The 22,124-nt window shown below is 62.0% G+C and overlaps 2 protein-coding genes and 1 long non-coding RNA gene across 8 annotated transcripts; 2 read left to right on the top strand and 1 right to left on the bottom strand.

Annotated features, from left to right (window-relative positions):
* Positions 1-3,404: 3,404 nt before the first annotated feature.
* Positions 3,405-11,880, top strand: ACBD4 (acyl-CoA binding domain containing 4). Of its 3 annotated transcripts, XM_052785009.1 has the most exons (10): positions 3,405-3,556; positions 3,671-3,791; positions 3,873-3,957; positions 4,030-4,150; positions 6,772-6,885; positions 8,101-8,207; positions 8,972-9,122; positions 10,589-10,758; positions 11,163-11,207; positions 11,576-11,880. In XM_052785009.1, exons 1-10 carry the CDS (start codon positions 3,487-3,489, stop codon positions 11,684-11,686), a joined length of 1,095 nt encoding a protein of 364 aa, XP_052640969.1. In that variant the 5' UTR covers positions 3,405-3,486; the 3' UTR covers positions 11,687-11,880. The 3 variants fall into 3 exon arrangements, with proteins under 3 accessions (XP_052640969.1, XP_052640970.1, XP_052640971.1); XM_052785010.1 differs by lacking the exon at positions 6,772-6,885; XM_052785011.1 differs by lacking the exons at positions 8,101-8,207; positions 8,972-9,122.
* Positions 11,881-14,130: 2,250 nt separating this feature from the next.
* HEXIM1 (HEXIM P-TEFb complex subunit 1) lies at positions 14,131-15,152 on the top strand. Its single transcript, XM_052785012.1, has one exon. It carries the CDS (start codon positions 14,222-14,224, stop codon positions 15,116-15,118), a length of 897 nt encoding a protein of 298 aa, XP_052640972.1. The 5' UTR covers positions 14,131-14,221; the 3' UTR covers positions 15,119-15,152.
* Positions 15,153-15,535: 383 nt separating this feature from the next.
* On the bottom strand, positions 15,536-20,515 carry LOC128140766 (uncharacterized). 4 transcript variants are annotated; one of them, XR_008234818.1, is made up of 4 exons: positions 20,399-20,515; positions 18,506-18,680; positions 18,088-18,164; positions 15,536-17,477 (listed from the first exon to the last, which is right to left on the bottom strand). It is a non-coding gene; the product is annotated as an uncharacterized LOC128140766 (long non-coding RNA). The 4 variants fall into 4 exon arrangements; XR_008234816.1 differs by having other exon boundaries at positions 15,536-18,164; XR_008234817.1 differs by having other exon boundaries at positions 18,088-18,680.
* Between the last annotated feature and the right edge of the window lie 1,609 nt (positions 20,516-22,124).

Genomic DNA, 22,124 nt, shown 5'->3' on the forward strand with positions numbered 1-22,124 from the left:
ATCTGAGTATGCTGGAGCAACATCTGTACATGCAGGGCAACATCGCGGCACCCATGACAACATCTGGGCACCCTGAGTGATATCTGAGTATCCTGGGATAAAATCTGGGCACCTTGGGGTGACATCTGAGCATCCTGGATGATATCTGAGTATGCTGGTGCAACATCTGGACACCTGGGGCAACATCTGGACACCCAGACCAACTTCTCATCACCCTGTGTGATCTCTGGCTATCATGGAGCAACATCTGTACCTGCAGGGCAACATATGGGCACCCTGGGGCAATATCTGGACATCCTGGGTGATATATGACTATCCTGGGGCAACATCTGGATGCTGAGAGCAACATCTGGGCATCCCTGGGACAATCTCTGGTTATCCCAGAGCAGCATCTGTACATGCAGGGCAACATCCAAGCAGCCTGGGGAGGTATTTGGGTGCTGCAGTTCAAGATCTGTGCAATGCATGCAACATCTGGACAGCTGGGGTTACATCTGGGCAGCCCCTTGGCTGTGTTTGGGGGGGGTACAGCCATCCCTGAATCCTTTGGGGACGTGGGGCACAAGGACTTTTCACAGGGACAGCCCAGCTCAGGGCAATGCCCCCTCCTGCTTGGGTCGAGGCTTTTATCATCCCAGGAGCTGCAAAATATACTGAATTTATTTATGCAAAATGTATCTTGCTTTGCCAAAAACCCTTAGGGAAAGCAGCTGCAGCCACCCCAAAAATGCACTTGCAACCCCCTAACTGGGCTCTGCTCCGAGTCCTCTTCTTCCCATGGCAATTGGATTGCCAGGAATTCAACAATGCATTGACCCGGTGAAACAACCAGGATAAACACCTCTCATTGCAAAATCCACAGCAAAAATAAATCCCGGTTGCGATTCCCCCTCTCCCGCAGCGTTGCTATTTTCTACCGCCCGCGAGCGATTTGGAAGGAGCCCCATGGAAAGCAGCAACTTGCATTCCCGGCCGCTTATAGCACAGCACGTGTCCCAGTGAATCACCGCTCGGGATTTGGGGTTGGTTTTTGCAGTGAGTCAGAGCCAGCAAGGCCCCGCCGCGCCGTCCCCAAGCAGAAATCCTGAGTCAGAGCTTGGAAATGGCAGGAGGTTTAAAAAGCTTTGCTGCTTTTGTTGCTGGATCTTGAATTTATAGAGGAAATGGTTCCCCAGGAGATGTGGGATGGAAATTAGGGGGGCTTGGGGGGGAGGGGTGTGTCCCCCCTTGGATTTGGGATTTGGAGGTGGGATTAAAGGGAATTTCCCCAACATGTAGGAAAGCTGGAGCATGGGGCGATGATGAAGCATGGCACGGGGCTGCCGAAAGCTGCTTTGCATCCCCCTCCCAGCACCCAGCCCTGGGCGAGGGCCAGATCCAGGCGGTCCCCAGGGCACCTTGTACCTCCAGGTCACCCATGTCCCCACAGCACCCTGCCTTCGGGGAAAGTCCTTGGAGCAGAGGGTGAAGGAGCTTCAGTTCGGGGCCTTGGGGACCCCAAATTCTGCCCCTTCCTTACTATCATAATTAATAAAGTTTTAATACTTAACAGTAATCGGTTGCTCTGCTAGACCCAGCTGTCCCCTGCCACATGCAATGGGACTGTGCCCCTGTCCAGTGCCCTGGTGACATTGTCCCAGTGCAATGTCCCAGTGCAATGTCCCAGTTCCCTGGTGCATTTCCCTGGGACCCTCGGTACGTGGCCCCAGCACATTGTCCCTATGCCTGGTGCATTGTCCTAGTGCATTGTCCTGATGTCACACTGTATGGCCCCAGTGTCCCCATGCGTGGCCTCAGTATCCTGGATGATTGTCCCAGTGCCCCAGAGCGTTGCCCTGCCCCGTTGCCCCAGGGCACAGTCCTGCTGCCCCACTGCATCACCCCACGGCATTGCTGCACTGTCTAGGGCACTGCCTGGCTGCATTGTTCTGCTGCACTGTCCTGGGCCAGCGCAATGTCCCCAGTGCTGTCCCAGTGCACTGTCCCTGTGTATTGCCCCATGGCCTGGTGCGATGTGTCGGAGCACTGTCTTGGTGCATTGCACCAGAGCACTGTCCTGTTGCACTGGTCATTGCACTATCCCAGTGCACTATATCTGTGCACTGACCGGGCACACTGGAGCACTATCCCAGTACACTGTCCTGGTGTACTGGTGCACCGTCCCTGTGCAAAGTCCTCGTGCATTGCCCTGGAGCACCATCCCAGTGCACAGGTTCACTGTCTCAGTGGAGCACTGTCCCAATGCACTGCCCAGTGCACTGTCCCATTGCACTGTCCTGGTGCACTGTCCCCGTGCACTTTCCCAATGCACTTGAGCACTGCGCTGGTGCACTGTCCAGGTGCTTTGCAGCACTGTCCTGGCACTGTCCTGGTGCACTGGAGCCCTGCCCTGTTGCACTGTCCCAGTGCACTGTCCCGGTGCACAGGTCACTGTCCCGGTGCATCGTTCTGGTGCACAGGCTCACTCTCCTGGTGCACAGGTCACTCTCCTGGTGCACTGTCCCAGTGCACAGGTCACTCTGCCGGTGCACTGTCCCAGGGCACATGTCACTGTCCTGCTGCACAGGTTACTCTCCTGGCACAGAGGTCACAGGTCATCATCCCAGTGCACTGTCCTGGTGAACTGTCCCTGTGCACTTTCCCAATGCACTTGAGCACTGCACTGGGAAGTGCTCAGCCCTGTCCTGGCACTGTCCTGGTGCACTGGAGCCCTGCCCTGTTGCACTGTCCCAGTGCACTGTCCCGCTGCACATGTCACTGTCCCGGTGCACATGTCACTGTCCCAGTGCGCTGTCCCAGTGCACAGGCTCACTCTGCCGGTGCACATGTCATCGTCCCGGTGCACTGTCCCGCTGCACATGTCACTGTCCCGGTGCACAGGTCACTGTCCCAGTGCACTGTTGCAGTGCACAGGCTCACTCTGCCGGTGCACAGGTCACTGTCCCAGAGCTCAGATCCCCCTCCCGGTGCACTGTCGCAGAGCACAGGTCAGTGTTCCGGTGCACTGTTCTGGTGCACTCTCTCGGTGCACATATGACCATCCCGGCGCACAGGTCCCTCTGCCGGTGCACTGTCCTGGAGCATACGTCACTCCCCCGGAGCTCACGTCACTGTCGCGGTGCAGATACGTCACTCTCCCGGAGCACCGGCCGCCCCGTGCCGGGTCCCCGCGCGCTGCCGTTCCGCCCGCAGCCCGCAAGGGGGCGCTGCGGTGGGACCGCCCCTCGCGCCCCTGGGCTGCGGCGCGTTCTCCGTTCATCCAGCAGGGGGCGCGCGCGCCGCGCCTCACCATTGGATGCGGCGCGTCGGGAGCGCAGGGGGGGCGGGAAAGGGGCAGGGCGGCCCGTTTCGGAAGCGGCGCGCTGATTGGGCGCGGCGGGGAGGGGCCGACGGAAGGCCGGCGCTGATTGGTCCCTGCGCTCTCCCCTCAGGGAGAGACGCACCGGGGCCGGTGTCGGTGTCGGTGTCGGGGCCGGTGCCGGCGCCATGGAGGAGGCGGGTTGCGGGGCGCAGTTCCGCGCCGCCGTTCAGGTTATCCAAGGGCTGCCCCGGAGCGGTGAGTAGGGGCCGGGAACGGGGCCGGGGTGCTGCGGCCGCGGCGGCGGCGGCGGCCGCGGCCGCAGCGCCCCGGCCCCGCTCCCGGCTCCGCTGAGGCCGTGTCGCGTCGCAGGTTCGTACCGGCCCTCCTATGAGGAGATGCTGCGTTTCTACAGCTACTACAAGCAGGCGACGGCGGGGCGCTGCCAAGGCCCAAGGCCCGGCTTCTGGGACCCCATCGGCCGGTACAAGTGGTAAGGTCCCCGGGGGGGTTTGCCCACTTCGGGACCGGTTCACCCCACTCCTTCCCACCTAACGGCCGCTGTCGCCCGCAGGGATGCCTGGCACAGCCTGGGGAGGATGTCCAAGGAGGAGGCGATGGCGGCTTATGTGGCAGAGATGAAGAAGGTGGCCCAAAAGGTAACGGGAAGGGGGAGAGCGGCTGGGGTCGGGCGCTCGGTGGTGCCCGTCGCGAGCTGCGCCCCTCCCCAGGTCATTGACACGGTGCCCATGGATGAGACGACGGAGGAGATGTTCGGGTACTTCGAGCCGCTCTACGAGGTGATCCACGACATGCCCCGGCCCCCCGAGGCCTTCTTCAAGAGGAAAGGGGGTGAGTGGGAGCCGCTGCACCCTGCTCGTGCCCAGCACATCCCTCACCTCTGTGCCACACTTCCCTCTTGGCACATCACTTCTGCTGTTCCCTGCTTGCTTCTGCACCGGTACGGCCATCACCTCTGGGCTCTGCTCTTCCCCAGGGCACATCCTTCTGCTGCTCCCTGAGGGGGGGAGAGGATGGACGCACCACCTCCCATCCAACTCACCTGCCATGGTGCAGCTGCTGCAGAGGTGCTTGTTTGGGCACCACCAAACCAGTGTCTCTTCAAGTGAAGCAGTTGTCTCTTCAGTCTGGGCTTTCTCTTCACAAAATTTTGAGGCGAGAACTTGAGATTTGGCTTCCAAATGCCCCTTGGCCCAAATCCCTGTACACGGTAGAGCAGGGATCAGCTCCCGTGGAGTGTCGCGGCAGGGAGGCTGTGCTTTCTCTTGGCACCAGTCCACCTCCAGGCAAGGCAGGCTGTGTACAGGGAGTCCAGGTCATCTGATGTAAACATCTGGATAGGCCAGCCAGCTTTTGCAGTGGAGTGGATGTGGAGAAACTGGGGTTGAGAAACAGGATTACTGAGACTGCCTTGTGCTAGAGAAGAGTCCTTCCCAGCCTTTTCCATGCCTGTGGCTGCCACCTCGTGCTGGGAGGTGGCTGGGGACCTGTCCCGCCCCTGGAGCAGGGCAGTCCTCAGTGTGTCTGACTTGTGAGAAGCATCTGAGGGAGGGAGGGGCTGGACGTGGTGGTTCAGAAAGGTGTCGGCTACTGTGGAGCAAACCTGCCAGCTGCACATCTGGAGGTTTGGCTGTGCCGCATCTCCAGTAGATAAGCTCAGCAGCAGATGAGCTTTCAGGGTATATTCACAGTGGGTGTGTAAACTGTCAGTGCTTTGCTAATGTTGGAAGAGCGTTGACAAATAGACTCGCTCCCCGCCTGTCCCCAGGCATCTGTCCTGTGTCTGACAGCTACTGTCACCCCCTGCTTCCAACAAGGATGCTGAAAACGCCTTGCCTGTAAGGCTTGGCCTCAGGATGGCTGCTCCTTCCTGTGGTACCCAGGTGCTTTTGTTCTCCATTTTGATGCTGAATCCCTTTAAAAGGCAAATAGACTTGATTTCCTCTGGAATGTAAAATCTGGGTCTAAATTCCTGGTCATTACCCACTTGGGAGTGTCCTCCTGCACTAGTGTCACTTATAAATGATGCTGTCACTTAAATCTAAACCTGGCAGCGTCTGTGGAGCAAATGAGCCTGAGGTGCCTGAAACGGTGGTTTAAACCACTGAACTTCTTAAGCTGTTGAGTCATTTGTTTTAAAGTTTCTCAGACCCACCTTCAGATTTTGTGCAATTGCAGCTTTTGTTACCAGTAATCCAGAGAGGTGATTTTAGATGCTGCAGCGGGTGAGAGTGGAGCGTGGCAGGCAGGGGGACAGAGGTGCTGCGTGGGCAGAGTCCAGGCAGGTTTGGTTTTGTTTCTTTACCAAGTCTACACACCGTAAAGTGGCATGTGGAACCCAAATCGTGAACGGTTCAGGGTCCCAACGGATCTCCAGTCAGTGGAGCTTTCACTGGTGTCTTGTAGACATAGGCCAAGACACTGAAGCAATTGGGAATCAACAATTAAGCCCTGACACACAGGCCTGGTGCTGCTCTGCCAGTCCCATGGGCACTGGGGGGGCCGGTGTTGAAGCCAAGCTTGCCCTGGCGCGGTGATGTGTGAGGTGATGGGACCCTGCCTGCACCCACCCACCCCTGTGGGTCACAGCACACACACGGAGGAGAGATTTGGGAACGGTGACAGTCCTCAAGCAGAGCAGCCCTGGCGCTAACTCCTGTGTGGGGTGTGGGCTGCTCTTGTCCCTCTCAGGGGATTCAGTCATCTGGGCTGGGCTTCGGGGGCGGTCCCACGGCCGTGGGTCTGCTGTGATGGCAAAGGCAGGTTGGGAATGGTGGAGATGTGCAGGCGAGGCGCAGGCAGGGCAGCATTGCCACATACCTGCCTGGCCAGAAGCAGGGAGCAAAGTCCCAGGGGTTGCTAGAAACGTGGCTGGGCTTAACCCCGTGGGCTCCGTGGGGTGGTGGGGAGGGCTGGATCCCCAGGCAGGCAGCTGTCTCAGGCCTTCTCTGGGGTGCTGCTGCCTGCTGAAAGCCCTTGCAGGTGATGGTGGCGTGCGGTGCCTAGACAAGGCTCTCCCCAGCCAACGCTTCTTGCATTGGGCTCTGTTCATTATTGCTGGTGCGCCCTGTGCCCTGCCAGGGGAGGGTGGCTGTCACCCGTTGGTGTTTTCCCAGCTATTGGCCAGTGCTGATCCCTCTGCCTGCTGCCACAGGGGCTGGGGGGACGGGGAGTCCCCTGCCACTCCTGGGTGAGCAAGATGGTCTGCACAGGGTAGGGTTTGCATTGATTCCTGGGCTGCCGGCAAATGGAGATGGCCCCTCTCCGTCTCTGCCAGCCGCTGCACATGTCTGGAGGCTGCTGGCCTGCCTGGCAGGAAGGTGGCCCCACTTCTGCATGTCCCCTAGCCATGTTGGCAGGAAAGCAGCACTGAGCCCAGCCCGCAGAGAGCCTGCGCTGCGAGGATCACCCACAACGCTTTAATTCTCCTCTGCCCCTTCCCCTCTGTGCAGGCAGTCAGGAGCGGACGGCCAACCCCAGCCAGGACATCCCAGCAAGCAGCCCAGCTCCGGAGTGCCTGGAAGACACCCTGCCCGGGGAGCAGCGGAATGGGCAGAACATGCCAGGTTGGTCTCCCTGGTGCGGCCAGCAGCCGGCAGAGACCCCTCAGAGGAGGCACCAGTGACGGGGCTGGGCCTCCATCCGCCCACACAGCTGTTGGCTTCAGGCACCTCTGGTCCGACCCTGCCGCTGTTTCAGGTGTTGCCTGAGTCACAGCAAGCTGGAGCTTTTTATGGGTCCAGCTCTCAGCGCCATTCTTGATGCCAGGGTAACCCTGGGTGTGTTGGTTCGACTCTGCGTTGCTCTTACCTGTGCAAAGGGGCCTAATTCTGCTAAACCGCAGGGAGAAGGCAAGGGTGTTTCCCTGTGGACTGGGAAAACGCTGCCCTGGAAGGTTCATGTTCCGGGAGGGGATGTTCTCCCTCAGCTCAAGCCAAGCCCACCCCTTCCACGGCACTGGGAGCCATGGTGCCAAGCCCAGGCCCTCCCTGCCTGTGCCGTGGCTAACGCCTTGGGCCTGGCTTTTCTTGTGCGGCCCCTTGTACGCTCACCCACCCACCGCAGTGTGCCTCCCTCAAGGGCACGGGCGGCTCTCCCGGCCTGGGGGGCCTTTCGCTGTGCCCTGGGTTGAGTAGGGTACTCCGGGGAGGCGATCCTCCCGCCGCCAGCCTGGCCCTCCCCTGAGGAGCATATATGGTCACCAAGCGAGCTGGCTGCATCCAGGCTGTGCCCATCCGAGTGTGCCCAGGCTGGCAGCACGCAGGGAGCTGGGCAGCGTCCCTGCCTGCACAGCGGGTGCACTGCCACCCCGGTGGCAGTTGGTCTTGTGCGAATGGTACCTGCTCCCTGCCAGCGCAGCCAGGGCCGTGGATCCTGCTGGAGAGGCTCCCCACCATTGCCGGGGTTTCGGCTGGCTGCCCTGGCAGCCCTCTCCCCAGGTGGGAGCTGCACGTGGGCAGATAAACTCCCCCTAAAATGGCACTGCGTCAGGGCGTGCCTGCCTATGAGCGGGGCTCTGCAACACCGTGGGCAGGAGAAGGGGGAATTTGGTCCTTGGATTCATGGCCACAATCCGGGTGGTAGTAACAGCCCGTTCCTTCCCCCTCTGTGCCTCAGTTTCCTTCTGCCTCGCCCCATGCATGCAGATGCTGCCTTCTTGCATGCTTGCGGACCTGTTGCCTTGCGGCTGTGCTGAGCTTCTGCTGCCCTCCAGACACTGCCGGAACGCCTCTCTGCCCTGCCGGCGCTGCCTGTGGCTGAGCTGTGTGCTTCCCTTCCAGGAGGTGGGCTGGCTCCTGCCGCCGAGGCGCTTGAGGGTAGCCAGGTGACCAGTGACTCCGAGGGGGATGTGTACTGCGATACCCTGGAGCAGATGGAGCCTGAGCAGGTAACGGAGGGCTGGGAAGCACTGGAGTCCTGCCGCACCGCAGCAGAGGCTTTGCCTGCTGCCAGCCCTGCCCTGCCCGCACTATACAGGCAGATCTCTCCATATTGTCAGCTCCCCCAGCTCTGCACGCCACCACGGCACTGCCATCCTGGGAGCCCGGTGAGACTCCCAGAACCTATGGGACCACCTGGCTGCACCCCTTTGTGTTTTGTGTCCCTCTTGGAACCTGGTCCCTGTCACCGAGGGGAGGCTGAGATGCCTGCGGTGCACCCCGGTACCACCCGTGGCCCCCCTCGTTCCTGCGGTGTGGCTCCAGTGGGGCATTGGTGGGCTGCCAGGGCTGAGCAAGGCCGGTAGCCCCAAGCGGGGCTGGTGCGGGCGCCTCACTTGCACCCCTGCCACTCGCGCTCTGCTCCCTGCTACTGGGCAACTCGGCTGCTGCCGGCAGCACTTGGCACTTGAGGTGCTATGGCGAGGCTTGGCGGATCCAGCGGGCAGGAGGGAGGAAGCCGGCCACCTGCCTGGGTTCTTCCTGGAGCTCTTTTGCCATCTCGAGCCTGGGCACCTCGCTTCCCTCTGGGGTTCTAGAGTTCTGTCACCTCCCAAACCGGGTGCTCAGCCCCACGGACCCTCCACCAGCAAAAATGCCACCAGGGGGTAGGGGGAGAGACGCCACCACTGCCCTGGCATCACCTGCTGTCACCCTGCAGCCCCCGGGGAGGGGAGCGGGGGTCTCAGGGCCCTTCTTCTCTCCCCTCGCGCAGGCTGGGCAGCCGCTAGGTCTCTCCCCGAATGGCGTCCAGGCCGGGCCTGAGCCCCCAACGCCCTGCGGCGCTGGGCAGGGAGAGCGGGGTGAAGGAAGAAGACTAGAGGGGAGGAGCAGCGCTGGCCTCGCAGCCCTTGGCTCTGAGAGAGGTGGGTGCAGCGTTTGGCTCCTGCGCGCCTTCCCGCTGCTCCCTCCCCACCTCCCGGCAAGCAGGGCTGGATGTCGGGGGTTGTGCAGGGGCTGAATGGAGAGGTGAGGGTCTGCAGCCACCAACAGGGAACAGTTTGGCTCCAGCACCCATGGGGGGCGATCGCTCAGTAGCCACAAGAAGTCCTGAGTGTCCCCTCTCTTCACCCCTTGGTCCGCAAGCAGTTTGGTGTCTTTACCCCTCCAGGACACATCCCCCGTTTTGCCTGTTTCTTGCAACGCTGCTAAATTGCCTAAATTTGGAGGATGCTCTGCTGGCTCCTCTCCAGCAGCCGGGTGGGGCGTGCGGGTCCCCAGCTGCCTGTGCCCAGCTCCTGCCTGTGGTCCCTGCTGCCCGCATCTCTGCCCAGTGCCTTTGGATGTGGGTGGTGCTGGCTGGGGGGTGAGCTCTCCTCGGGAGGGGAGTGGGTGAAGCTGGGCCCTGTGTCCCTGGAGGCGCGGGTCCCAGGGACACCCTGCTCCTGCGGTACCACTCGCTTAACACCACCTGCCGCTGTTGCCGGTGTTTGGGGACAGCCAGGCCTCAAGCTGCGCCGCTGCGGAGTGGGGACAAGGAGCCTCCTGCCAACGTCTGCGGCTCTCCCCAGACACGTCCTGGGGGGCTTTCTGTTCCAGGGTGGCATCGCCACCCTCACCCGTGGGACGGCAGGGGTGCTGCCGCCGCCGCCTCACCTGGGCACAGCCCACCCATCTCGCCCTTATCTTCCCCCCGTTGACATTGCTGCAAACCATCCCGGGCTGCTTGACCTTGGGAGTTAACTTGTAACGAGGCCGATAAAGCCAGGCTGGGCTGTCCCCCGGGGTGCCAGCGTGCACGGGGCCTGGCAGCAAGCCCCTGCCTGCCTCCCGCTCGCAGGGCGGATTATCCGGGTGTTTGCCGGGCTGCAGCGAGGCTGGTTTGGGGCCTTCGCTGAGCCCGAGAGCCTGGCGGGGAAGCAGCCACGCAGGCAAGGCATCCAGCCTGGTGTTCAGCATCCCGCCTTCGCCAGGTGAAGCGAGGTGACCCACGTGCACCGCCGCATCGGTGGGCCAGAGGACCCCCACTGCCACCACCACTGCGCTGGGGGGACATGGTGGTCCGTCTCCCCGGGGACAGGCCCGGTGCTGGCTGGTGGAGGGGGATGTGGGCCGCTGGGCTGGGCTGGGAGCTCCCACCTCTGCCTGGAGCAGTTGTGGTGCGGGCAGAGCTGGCAGCGTGTGGGCAGCCCACGGTGCAGTGCAAGCACCTGAGGAGATCCATCGCTGGCCATTGGGCGACAGCATAGAGAGCGAGCCGTGCCAGCCCTGGGGGTCCTCGGGGAGCATGAGGTGGTGCTCAGCCTGCCCTGCCCGATCCAGGCAGCGCTGCCACGTGTGCTGTGTGCCTGCCCCGCCGCCTCTGAGCAGCGCCCATCTTTGTGCCCCACAGATCTCCGCCTCGCCGGAGGAGAGCGGGACGCCGGGAGCGCCCCCGAGCTCACCCTGGGGCTGGCGGCGGAGCTGGATGCCCGCGTGGCCGGCACCGTCCGAGCCCTGCAGGACAACATGCGGCGAGTGTTGGAGCGCCTGAGTGAGCTGGAGACGCTCGCCTCTGTGCAGGTACGTGCCATGCCACGCAGGGAGCCACCACATGCCGACGCTGGCTGGCAGGGCCGTGATTCCCCAATTTGGTGTAGCCCAAGCTGGCAGGGCTTGGCTCCGGTCCCTGCAAACAAGCAGCCTGGGGTGGCCCAGGTGCGGAGAGACCTCGGGGTTTGGTGACATATCCTGGCAGGGCGGAGGCTGGTGCTGCTCTGATCTGCCCGGAGGTGCAGGCAGGGAGCCGCTGCCCCCGTCATTCCCATTGCCCCTTGGGGTCCCAGCCCGGCTGCAGTGTCTGGATCCCTCGCAGGAGCCCTAAGTGGGCTCGCTTTTCCCCGTTCCCTCCCTCTGACGGGGACATGGGGGCTGGAGGGGGGGGTGCCCAGCCCTGCCTGCACCCCAAACCCTCTCTTGTCTTGCAGGGGGACGCAGCTGGGACTGACCCTGGCCAGCCGTTTGCCCCACAGGTGAGTTGGAGGCGGAGGAGGCGCTGGGTGGTGGCCATGCCACCCCACACTGCCTGCCCCAAGGGGCCTGGCTGCCCAACGGCCCCTGGGGGCCTGGAGATGCAGCGTGGAGGGGAGCAGGTCAGGGAAAGGTCCCTCAGCTGGGAAGCAGGTGACATCCCTGGCACGTCCCCAGCGTCTGGGCACCAAGGACGACGGCGTTGATGCAAGATCTCCACAGGATGACGGATGTGACAGTGGCCCGCTGCCACCTGCCTTTCAGCGGAGGGCTGGGGGGGGATGTTTGGTCACACCGGTAACACCTTTGTTCCCCTCCCCACGCCTCCTCTCTCTCTCTCTCTCTCTCTCTCTCTCTCCCCCTTCCCCAGGCAACGTCCCTGTGGCCCCTGCCCGTCTCCCCACGCACTCTGCTCTTCCTCGTCACCTGGCCCTTCATCACCCAGTGGCTGCTGCACCGCTGGCAGGGCAGGAAGAGGTGACCGCCGTGTCCCTGCTGCCACCACCGGCCCCGAGACGGGGCGCAGGACAGCCCCGCTGGGCCACCACCACCCCTCCTTCCCCATCCTGCTTAGCACGAGCCGGGGAAGCGCCACGGGATCGACAAGGGAATGGCCTCACCCAGCCACGGGGTCTCCTGCAGGCCGGGACCCCAGCCCCGAGGGAAGGGGAGCCACCGCGCACCGCCAAGAGCCACTGTCACTCTCAGGGTCTCGCCAGCACCGCCGGGATGGCAAAGGGACCGGCCGTCCACGGGGAGCGGGGCGTGGGATCGCCCCAGTGCCCCAACCGGGATCCCGGGGGATCCCCTCGCTACCACGCACAGACAGACCGGTTGCCCGCCGGCACTGCCGCCCCAGTGCTGGGCGGGTTGGGGGGGGGGGGGGTGACGATGCAGCCACCGTCCCTGTCCCCAGAGACCAGTTCCATGAAGTGCTTGAACGTCTGAACCTGCCTGAATTAAAGTTGCCTTTTCAGTCCAGCCCGGGCTGCCTGCCGCCCTGCCGCGGGGAGGGGACAGCCGTCACCAGGGTCACCCCGCTCCGGCCTGGCCACCCCGCTGTCCCCGCAACGGGGCAGAGGTGGCAGCTGCCCGCCCCTGCCCCCCGGTGCGGGGGGGGGACGGGCACTGTTCCCAGACCCCAACCACTCCTCCCACGCCGGTCCCCGACCCCACGTTGTCACCAGTGCCACCGCGGGTGGGGGCAGCTCCCGGCGCAGGTGGGATCCCGCAGGCCGAGGCCTCTGGTGCCGCCAGGCCGCTGCCAGCACCTCCCGTCCCGCTTCGGGTGACCGGCCGGCGGTGGCTGTCACCCGGGCACCCGGGGGACCCTCCGCCCGGCCCACCCCGCCGGAGGCGCAGCCGGGGCAGGCGGTGGACTCCTGCCCGCGGGGGGGGGGGGGATGGTGGATGGCTGTCGGGGACCCCCCCCGGCCCTGGCGGTGCCATCCCGGGGGTCCCCGGCGGCCGCTTCCCCCAGGCCCTCCCGCCGCCGTCGGGCCGGGGGGGGGGGCGCTGGGCAGGGCCGGGACCCCCTCCCCCGTGCTGCTGCCACATCGGGTGACATGGCCCCCCCCCCCCCCCGGCGGCCTGTCCCTCACCCCCTTGGCCACGGATCCCCGTGGACTGACCCACCCCCTCCCTGGGTCCCCAGGTCGCGTGTCTCACAGGGTAGCCCCCCGATGGCCGCCCCGCAGCCGTGGGTCCCCCCATGGCCCCCCCCCCCAGCCACGGATCCCCGTAGCCCCCCTCAAGGCCGTGGGTCCCCCGGGGCTGCCCCCCCCATGCCTCCCCCATAGCTCAGCCCCGCCCCCGGCCGTGGGGCCCCAGGGACCGTGGCGGGGGGGCACAGCGCCACTGTGGGGGTGGCAGGACCAGGACCAGGCCGCGGGCCGCCCTGCCCCCCACTTCTCCTCCCCCCTCAACCCTCCCCAGCGCGGACGCGGGCGGACCCAGGCGTCCGGGAGCGCAGCTCCGCGCCGCCCCTGAAAAAAAGGACGCGGTGCCTTTAAGGAGGGACTTCTTTCCTCTCAGGTTTGTTTACATCTTCCTCCGCGCGGCTGCAGCACCGCCGCCCCCAGCGCGGCTCCGGGATTCCTCCGCCCGCCCCCTCCCCCCCTCAGGCCTCCCCCTCAGCCGCCCCCCTGCCCCGGGCCGGGCCTCCCCGCCGCCCAGCCCGTTACAGCCCCGCCGGCCTAGGGCCGGGCCGCGGCCGGGGCGGAGGAGCCACGGCACCGCCCGACGACCCCCTCCGCGGCGCGGGGACTCCTTTCGGGCCGCCCCACGAGCTCGCCGCGGGGGGGGGGAGTCGGGGGCGCTGCCCTCGGCGCGGCCCTGAAGGTCGCGAGGCGCGCGCGGCCCCGCGCACAGAGGCGCCCCTCCGCTCGTGGTACGGCCCGGCCCCGCCCCCGCTCCTCCGGATTGGCGCCGCCGCGCGCGAGTGACGTCCGGCGCCGCCAATCGCGGCTCCCCTCCCCCCCCCTCCCGCGGCGGCCGGGGGCGGTGCCCGGCGGGCGGGCCCGCCCTCCACGCCCGCCGATTGGGCCGCGGGGCGGCACCGCCCGCGCGCGGGGAGCCGTAGTGGCGGCGGCGGGCGCGCGGCGGGGCAGCGGCGGGGGCGGGGCGCTGCGGGTCCCGGCGTGCCGCGGGGCGGGGCGGGCAGCGCGCCTGCGCGGGGCGGGGCGGGGCGCGCGGGGGTACATAAGGCGGGGGAGCGGGCGGGGAGCGGCAGTCGGGAGCAGGCGGCGGCGGCGGCGGGTGGAGGCGCGGGGCGGGGCGCGGCTAGGGGGGAGGCGGCGGCGCGTGCCATGCGCGCGGGGGGGCGGGCCCGGCGGCGTTAACCCCTCGGCGACCGGCGGCGGTGACTCCCCCCGGGGCCTCGGCCCCGCGCCATGGCCCGGGCGGCCTGAGGGGGGGTGGGGGTGTAAGGGGCGGGGGTGGGGGGGGGGCCGCGGGTCGGCGGCGGCCCCATGCGGCGCGGGTAGCTCCCGTCCCCGAGGGAGCGGAGCCGAGAGCCATGGCCGACGCGGCGGCGGCCGCCGAGCCGGAGCCGGAGCCCCAGCACGAACCGGAGCCCCAGCCGGAGCCCGAGCGCTGCGACGCGCCGGCGGCGGACGGGGAGGCCGGTCGGCTGCCGCCCCCCGGGGCGGAGGAGGCGGTGGCGGCGGAGGGCGCGGGCGGCGCCGAGGGGCGGCCGGCGGCGGCGGGCGGAGCGGCGCGTCCCGGCCTGGGCCCGCGGTACCGGTCGTCTGTGGGTCGCACCGAGGAGTGGCCGGTGAAGAAGAAGCACCGCCGGCGGCCGTCGAAGAAGAAGCGGCGCTGGAAGCCCTACTCGAAGCTGAGCTGGGAGGAGAAGCAGCAGTTCGACGAGCGGCAGAGCCTCCGCGCCTCCCGGCTGCGCGCCGAGATGTTCGCCAAGGGGCAGCCGGTGGCTCCCTACAACACCACGCAGTTCCTGATGGAGGACCACGACCAGGAGGAGCCCGACCTGAAAACCGGGCTGTACCCGCGGCGAGCGGCCGCCAAGTCGGACGACACGAGCGAGGAGGATTTCCTGGAGGAGGCAGCGGAGGAGGACGGGGGCAGCGACGGGATGGGGGGGGACGGCAGCGAGTTTCTGCAGAGGGACTTCTCGGAGACCTACGAGCGGTACCATGTGGAGAGCCTGCAGAACATGAGCAAGCAGGAGCTGGTGAAGGAGTACCTGGAGCTGGAGAAGTGCCTCTCCCGCATGGAGGAGGAGAACAACCGGCTGAGGATGGAGAGCAAAAAACACGGCGGGGAGACGGCGGAGACGGCGCGGCTGCGGCAGCTGGAGCTGGAGGTGGACAGGTTGCGAGCGGAGAACCTGCAGCTGCTGAAGGAGAAGGACCTGCCCCGGCAGGAGAAAGGCCCCTGCAAGCTGGGGGAGTGACGCTGGGGGGAGGGGGCGGGGGGTGCGGGGGGGGCTTTTTACAGTGGTGGGGTGTAACATTCTATACATCTGTACAGAGACGCCGCGGACCCTTTTTAACGGGAATAAAGCGCAGCTGGGGAGCGGGGGGCCCGGGCACTGCCGAGGCCTCCCCCCCCTCTTTTTTAGGTGGCTGTGAGGGGGCGAGGGGGGGGGTTGATGTGTCGGTGATACTTGGTTTATGATTTATTTTTTTTGTGTCTAAACAAAAACAAAAAAGATCCCCAGGAAAGCTGTAAATTGGCCAAAACTGACTATAAAAAATTATAGAGGTCTAATAAATTTAATTACTTGTAACTGTAACGGTTTTGGTGTGATTTCTAGAAGATATTCAGAATGGCATTCCAGAAGGGAATACATTTTGAGTTATTTTTGTGATGTTATAACTGGTCTATGGTGGTGTCTGATTAAAACTAGCAGTAGTTTCTCACTTAACCCTTTTTGTTATTTTTTTTTTTTCCCCTGCTTATTTTAAATTCTAAGTCTGCTCAATCAGCTGCAATGGTTAAAAATACCTGGAAAAAGCGATAACAGCTCTTAATGTGTATGATGGATGCTGCTGATGCCTCTCTAACCTATTAAGCCAAAGTATGTTTCTTTGCCTAAAGGCTTGCTTAAACTTAACTCCCTTTCCTCCCAGGTCAGTTAACTGAGATCTGGGCAAAAACTGCCTAAAAATACACTTCTAAGCTACGAGTGAGGGGAAAAAACTTAAAAGTTTTGGAGCAGCCCAGGGAAAAGTTTTCATAGTCAGCACTTGGCCTCTGAAATGGCTGACGAGGAGGGATCAGTGGAAGGTGAATGTGACAGCTCAACCTTTTCATTCCCTGCTGCTGTACCTGAGAGGGGAAGGAGAAGAAAAAAAGCAGGAGAAGCTCCAGGCAGCTGTGGGGTTTTTTGAAGGGAAAACAGGTAAAACAAAGGGCAAAGTAATAGAGGGGCCAGAGTCTGCTCTGGTTTGTGGTGTGGTGTAATCAATGGCAACCGGGCTCAGAACTGGGAGTGTGTGTTAATGAAACTTGTACCTGGAGAGCCAGGGGATCAGCTGGGGGAACCCCCTGCCTCAGGCTACAGCAGGAGGGAAAAATGGCCTTATATGAAAAAATAAGAGGGGGCTGGATGTGGGGGAGGAGGAGACAAAGGTGCCCCCAGCACTGCTCTGCTCAGGGTGGGCAGCGCAGGCGGGTTTGTACAAAATCGGGGGTTTAAAGTGGCTGCGGCTGAGGGACTTGGCTTTAGGGATCACACCAGGTTTTTAACAGGAGCCTGGCAAAAAGCAGCCTGCCCTTGGGTGTACGCTGGCATCGACGGGCAGGAAAAAAGGAAACTATTCGAGGGCTACTCACTCAAGAGCCCAGTAGCCACCCGCGCTCCCTTCCCCTCTGCCATGACATCATCCGGCAGAGCCAGCGCCCGGTGCGGCTGCGGAGGGAGGCACCGCCGCGCCGCCCCGAGCCAGACCGGCGGCAAGGCACGGCGAGAGGTAACGAGTTAATCAGGATCTCGCTGGCTGGGAAGAGCGGCGCCGAACCCTGCGTCCTGCTCGTTCATCCCGGGCGCTTCTTTCCAGCGATTTATTTCCCCGAATGAGCGATTCCCTCTCTGTATCTGTGCTGCCCGTGAGTCTCGTTTTCTTCTGGGGCAGGACAACCGCAGGCGCGTGTCCGATGGCACTAACTCCGGCAGTGGGTGCTACACTTCACAAGTACCATGAAATGTAGTTCTTAGCACCTGGTGAATGTGAAAAACTTAATGCAAGGAAATATGATTAGTCAAATGTAGCACGGTGGTTGTTACAGAGTGATGGCTGTTACCAAGTTTAGCACACCCACAGGGTTTGCCCTCCATCTACTTACCCCAAACTTGTTACATTTAACTCCTAAGAATAAATCATTTATCTGCAAATGCTTTAACAAATAGAACTTTTAAAAAAACCCCAAAACAAAATACCATAACGATCAACTCTCCAACCTGCTTTGACTCCACCAACTTTTTCTACTTTATTCTGTGCTCTGTTCTAATGAGAACAAGTCTTCATACGAACCAGGCTACCTCTGATCCCCACTTTAGAAGGTGTTTAAGAACGGCAGGTCTCCCAGCATAGGCTCGTTCCAGCTCCTGCATCCAAACCTCCTGGCAGACGCAGACCGGTGGCATTTGGGGACCTTTGAAACCTCCGAGTGGATCAGTAACAGACAGGGAGCTCGTCCCCACTTCGCCTTCCCGGCCAAGGGGAGAGCTCGCCTGCTTGAGCCTCCCCGTGAGCTCTGGAGCCTGGCTCAGAGTTGGTTCGGAGGAGACGAGCTCGACTGCAGCTCAACTGTTTGAGAGGAACAAATAAAATCTTAGAGATCGTCAGAGATAAAGGTGCCGCAGAGCTGGCTGTGATGTGGTATCAAAGGGCAGCAATTAGTCCCTCCTGACAAGAAGGCAGCGCGCTGTCTTAACTAGTTGAGGGCAAGTACCTCCCTGGAGGGCAAGGCAGCCTCGCCTGCCAAACCTTTGAAGCACATCCCTTCTCTCGCTGCCACACTTTGGTCTTTCCTGGGTTGTTTGAGCCAACTGGCCTTTATTCCGGCTCCTCCAGTGAGCCCAGGAATGCCGCTGGAACAGCAGCACCCCTCCGATCTCCCTGAACGGGCTGCACCTCGGCGCAGAGCCCGTGGCTGCAGGAATCTGCCTGTTGGAGCTCCTGCTTGTCCCGACTGTGGGGCCGAGCGGTAGGAAGAGGCTCACTGCCACTCTGCTGGCTGCAGGAGGACACCACCGACGCCAGCTTTGCAGCAAGCAGCCTCAGAAACACGGGGCATATAGAGACCCTCTTGGCTAAAGGGTTTCCCACTTGCTGAGGAAAAGACTGCATTTCTGTCCTGGGGAGAGGTAGAAATTATTGCACTAATACAAAAGAAAAGGGGACTAAATCATCCCACCAGCAGTTACGGCCATTCTTCTTCGATGTGGGGCGAAGCGGCATACGGACAGACCAGTTCCCTGAAAACACTGCTGGCTGCAAGAAAATAAAAAAAAAGGAAGTAGTCCATCTTAAACAGCCCGTTAGTGCCGCAACATTGGTGTGAAGTGAAACCCGAATCCTGCCCCTTAACACCGGCTGAAGAGAACGTGCAGCTTGCCTTCCCTCATGGTCTGAATTAGTTTCAAGGAGCAGGTTGCTGGTACTCACTGGCATGGCAATTAGGTCCTGAAGTCTGTTAAACCCAGCCATTTGATGTTCCAGGTTTTATAAAGCAGGGACATGGTGCTGACAATAACACTATTGTCCTGCCTACAACTTAACTTGCACTAATTGCATTTAATTTTGTTAGCTTTACATTCTGAGGATATACTTACACAGCTGTTTGGGATATCCTGGTGATTCTCTTGTGTCACAAGGTAAGCATCATTTTGTTAAAAAAAAAAAAAAAAAAGAGGAGAATCTGTGGCACAGTGAGCCCTGCACGCGGAAGAGGTTTTACGGCGCTCACCGACGAGGCCATCGCCGAAAAGCTGGCAGCTTTTGGTCCATCTGCAACACACCAAACCCTGGCTGTTAGGATCAGGCCCATCATGTTCGCTCCCTTCCTGCTCCCACCCTACAAAAAACCCTCTAACAACCCAGGAAGGTGCCAAGGCATGCAGCTTGAATGAAGCGTAGCCCTGATTAGTTTGGCAAAATCAACTTGAAATGAGATCTTCAGCTGTCGTGTGCGTGCAGAGACGCACACGACAATAAACCTCCCAGCTTTTACAATGCAGCAATTTATAAAAATATGAAGCTTCAGAGTTCAGGACCTAATAAAGCAACGTGGGAGTTGAAAATTGTCAGCAGAGTCATAACAACAAAGCATCTGCTTCAAAAAAAAGAACACCAAGTGCATAAATGTAAAATAATCTGGTTTTTAACTGGAAAAGTCCACATTTGACAGTACAATCCACGCTTATACCAGAAGCCTCCAAAATCTCACTGTTTTACATCTAAACCAAGTCCTGTTAATACCAGGGGATGAGCTGGCATTATCTGCCTTTCACACCGGGAAGAAAACGTGGCCGAGTCACTCGCTTAAAGAAATTCGGCCTGTAACACAGCCAGGAACTCAACCCAGGCTACCAGCTGCCCCCAGCCTCACCGCTCATCAGGGAACTGAGCACAGAGGCTGCTGTCAGCTCAAAAAACTCCCTGGTGCTGAGTTTTGGGGTTTTTTTAAAAAAAGAGGTGTGTTTTTGTTTTGTTTTTTTTTTTTAAAAAAAAACGGGCTTTCTTTGACTTTGCACAGGGAAAAAAACCCACTCGGTTATTTCCACAGCCCTCATTTCCACCAGCCAGAGGAGTGGCATTTATAACTCAAAGACAAGGTTCGCTCCAGTTTATTATCAGCTTGAAAAGTTATCCCTTCGGCCCTGGCAACAGGCAAACGCTTTTGTTTTTAAGTGTCTCCAAGCACCACAGCAGTAACTGCTGCCTTGGTAGACGGCAGCAGGCGAGGGGAGGCCATATTAACTGCGATCCACTGGATCCAGCCAGGGAGAACCCCCTCCAGGAATCCGGCCGTGGTTTGGCTGAAATGTGTGAAACAAAGGATTAAATTCGAGGGAGTATCTTTTTCCCGGACGTGGTGTATTAAAAGGCTGTTGTGCGATGGCACGGCAGACAACGAGCAGCTTTCAGCCTTCCAGGAAATGTGTTTCCTAACCCAAATTTCACTTCCAATATAAAACTGCGCTGCTCCTCCCCACTTTGTGCCTACCGGGGGTCCGTCAGAAACCAGCCCTGCAGGGAGCTCGGGCTGCTGCTATCGAGCAACGTTCAAATACTACTGTTTAACGCGGGTTTTGCTAGAAAAACACCCCCCACACACGCACCCAGCATTACAGGTGAGGCCGCAGCCGAGGCGCCGCTTGCCAGCGGAGCCACGACGTGAAAACCCGCGGAGCCCCGGCCGGGCCCGGCCTCCCCCCGCCCCACCGCGCATTCAGACCCCGGACGAGGCCCCGGCGCCGGTCCGAGCCTCCTCCGGCTCCAGACGAGGCGCTCCCGGCAGTGGACGGGCTCCCCCCCGCCCCGTCCCCGGAGCCCTGACAGGGGGAGCGGCCGGTGACGGGCGCGGCGCCGCCGCCGCCCACCTCGGGGCCGGCGGGGAAACCCGTGCTCCGCTCCCGGGGAAAGGAAGACCCGGCCGGGCCGCCCCGCGCTCCCTTGCTCGGCGCCGCGGAGGAGCCCCCCCCGCCGGTCCACCGGCCGCTCACCGGCCTCGCCGCGCCGCGCACCCCCGCCTCCGCGGCGGGCAGCGAGGCCCGGAGCCGGCCTCCACACACACAAAATGGCGGCCGCCGCTCGACCGCCATCGCCGGCGCCTGGGCCCTGCCGCCCTTCCGCCAATCATGTACCGCCGTGCCGCTGCTTGACGGCTTGGCGGAGCCAATAGAAACGAGAGCACAGAGGAAGAGGAGGGGCGCGCCTCCGCCGCGCAGCATTCTGGGGGTTGTAGTCCCCCGCCGCGGCAGGGCGGCCGGCACAGGGCGGCCGCAGACTCGCTGTCCCATGATGCCGAGTGGCCGCACCCCGCGAGGGCCGCATCCGGGCGCGGCGCGTTGCCATGGCGATGGGAGGGGCGGGGCCGCCCGGGGGCTGAGGAGGGGGCCGGTCCCGGTCCCGGTCCCCGTTTCCCGGCCTAGCCGCCGCCGCGGGGGCGGGGGACCCTGTACCGAGGGCGAGCTCCCGCAGGCCCCGGTGCCACCGGGCGTCCTGCAGAGCGGCGGGGGCCGGGCGCTGCGGGCCTTGCCCGGGCTCCCCGGAGCCCCTCCGCGGGGGCAGCGCCTCGGTTGGGCGGTCAGGACCCGTCGGGCCCCGGGGAGGAGGTTTATTGGCCGGGATAGAGACACTGAAATCCGGCCCTAGCTGCGGCCCGGCTCGGCGGTGGCACAGGGGGCCGAGGCCTTGCTCAAGCGGCCTGTGCGGGGGTGGGGGGGCTCCAGGAAGGTGCCTGGCTCGAATGGGGGGTGCCCGGCTCCAAAGGGGGGGACCCCAGCTCTAGGCCAGGCCTTCTGCTTCAGCCGTCTGACGCTTAACTCTTTAATGTCTCTCTCCTCCTTCAGAACCGTTCCCGGATGGCAATTAGCAGACACGGATCACAATTAGCAGACACGGATGGCAATTACCAGACACGTCTCCCCGTGGGGAGCGTGGCGCCTTCGGCCGGCAAGGCAAGAGCTCAGCGTACTCCGGAGGTGGCAGTTCTCGCCCCGAATTGCCTCTGTGCCCAATTCCAGCTCTGCTGCCTCCTCCCAGGGTGAGCCTAGGCTCCATCTTGGATCTCAAGGAGAGGAGCAACCCAAAGAGCAAAGGCGATGAGCTTTTCCAAGCGTCTCCCCCAGATTTTTCCCAAAGCTGCCGTTCTCACCTCTGGCACTGGTAACGCTCCTCGCAGGCGACCTTGATGGCTGAGCCGTGGGTGTTACAGATGGGTTTTTCAGTCTGTAAGTATGGAAGGGAATAATGTGTATTTTGGGGATCAGGACACATAAAAGGCAAAAAATAAGCAACAAATCTTGCATAAAGGCAAAAAAAAAAAAGGCTCTCAATACGGAGGCAGACGTCTTGGACTTTCCTTTCTCAGAGGGAAGCGTGGGGCAGGCTGGGCCCTGGCCATGTCCCTGTGTGATTTTGGGGAGAACGATGCAGGGAATCAGCCTGCGCAGCTGCTTGAAGCTTTTTGAATCAAGTTCTGCTATTACAAAAAGACAAGGAGGTTTTTCTTCTGGGCTGCTAAACCCCAAAATTGCAAACACCCCCCGCCCCCTGGGTTGTTTATGATTTTAATGAGTGGGAGTTAATTGTGCTGAACGTTTTCCAGCTGGAGCGTTGGTGCTGGAAATGGTCTGGCTGTTCCTGAATGGAAAAGGGGATGGGGAGGTGTAAAATGGGCCAAATCTTGGGATTTGGGTGGGAGAAAGGGGACAGATCCAGCTCTCC

This window comes from Harpia harpyja, chromosome 4, assembly GCF_026419915.1.
Source record: "Harpia harpyja isolate bHarHar1 chromosome 4, bHarHar1 primary haplotype, whole genome shotgun sequence".
In the NCBI taxonomy this organism is placed as follows: Eukaryota; Metazoa; Chordata; class Aves; order Accipitriformes; family Accipitridae; genus Harpia; species Harpia harpyja.

What these genes read in the sequence shown, in the direction of transcription:
- HEXIM1 (XM_052785012.1), top strand. Translation starts at nt 14,222, where the DNA reads ATGGCCGACGCGGCGGCGGCCGCCGAGCCGGAGCCGGAGCCCCAGCAC.
- ACBD4 (XM_052785009.1), top strand. Translation starts at nt 3,487, where the DNA reads ATGGAGGAGGCGGGTTGCGGGGCGCAGTTCCGCGCCGCCGTTCAGGTT. An exon ending in CTTCTTCAAGAGGAAAGGGG is followed by an intron (nt 4,151 to 6,771) that starts GTGAGTGGGAGC and finishes CCCTCTGTGCAG; the next exon opens with GCAGTCAGGAGCGGACGGCC. An exon ending in AGACGCTCGCCTCTGTGCAG is followed by an intron (nt 10,759 to 11,162) that starts GTACGTGCCATG and finishes CTTGTCTTGCAG; the next exon opens with GGGGACGCAGCTGGGACTGA.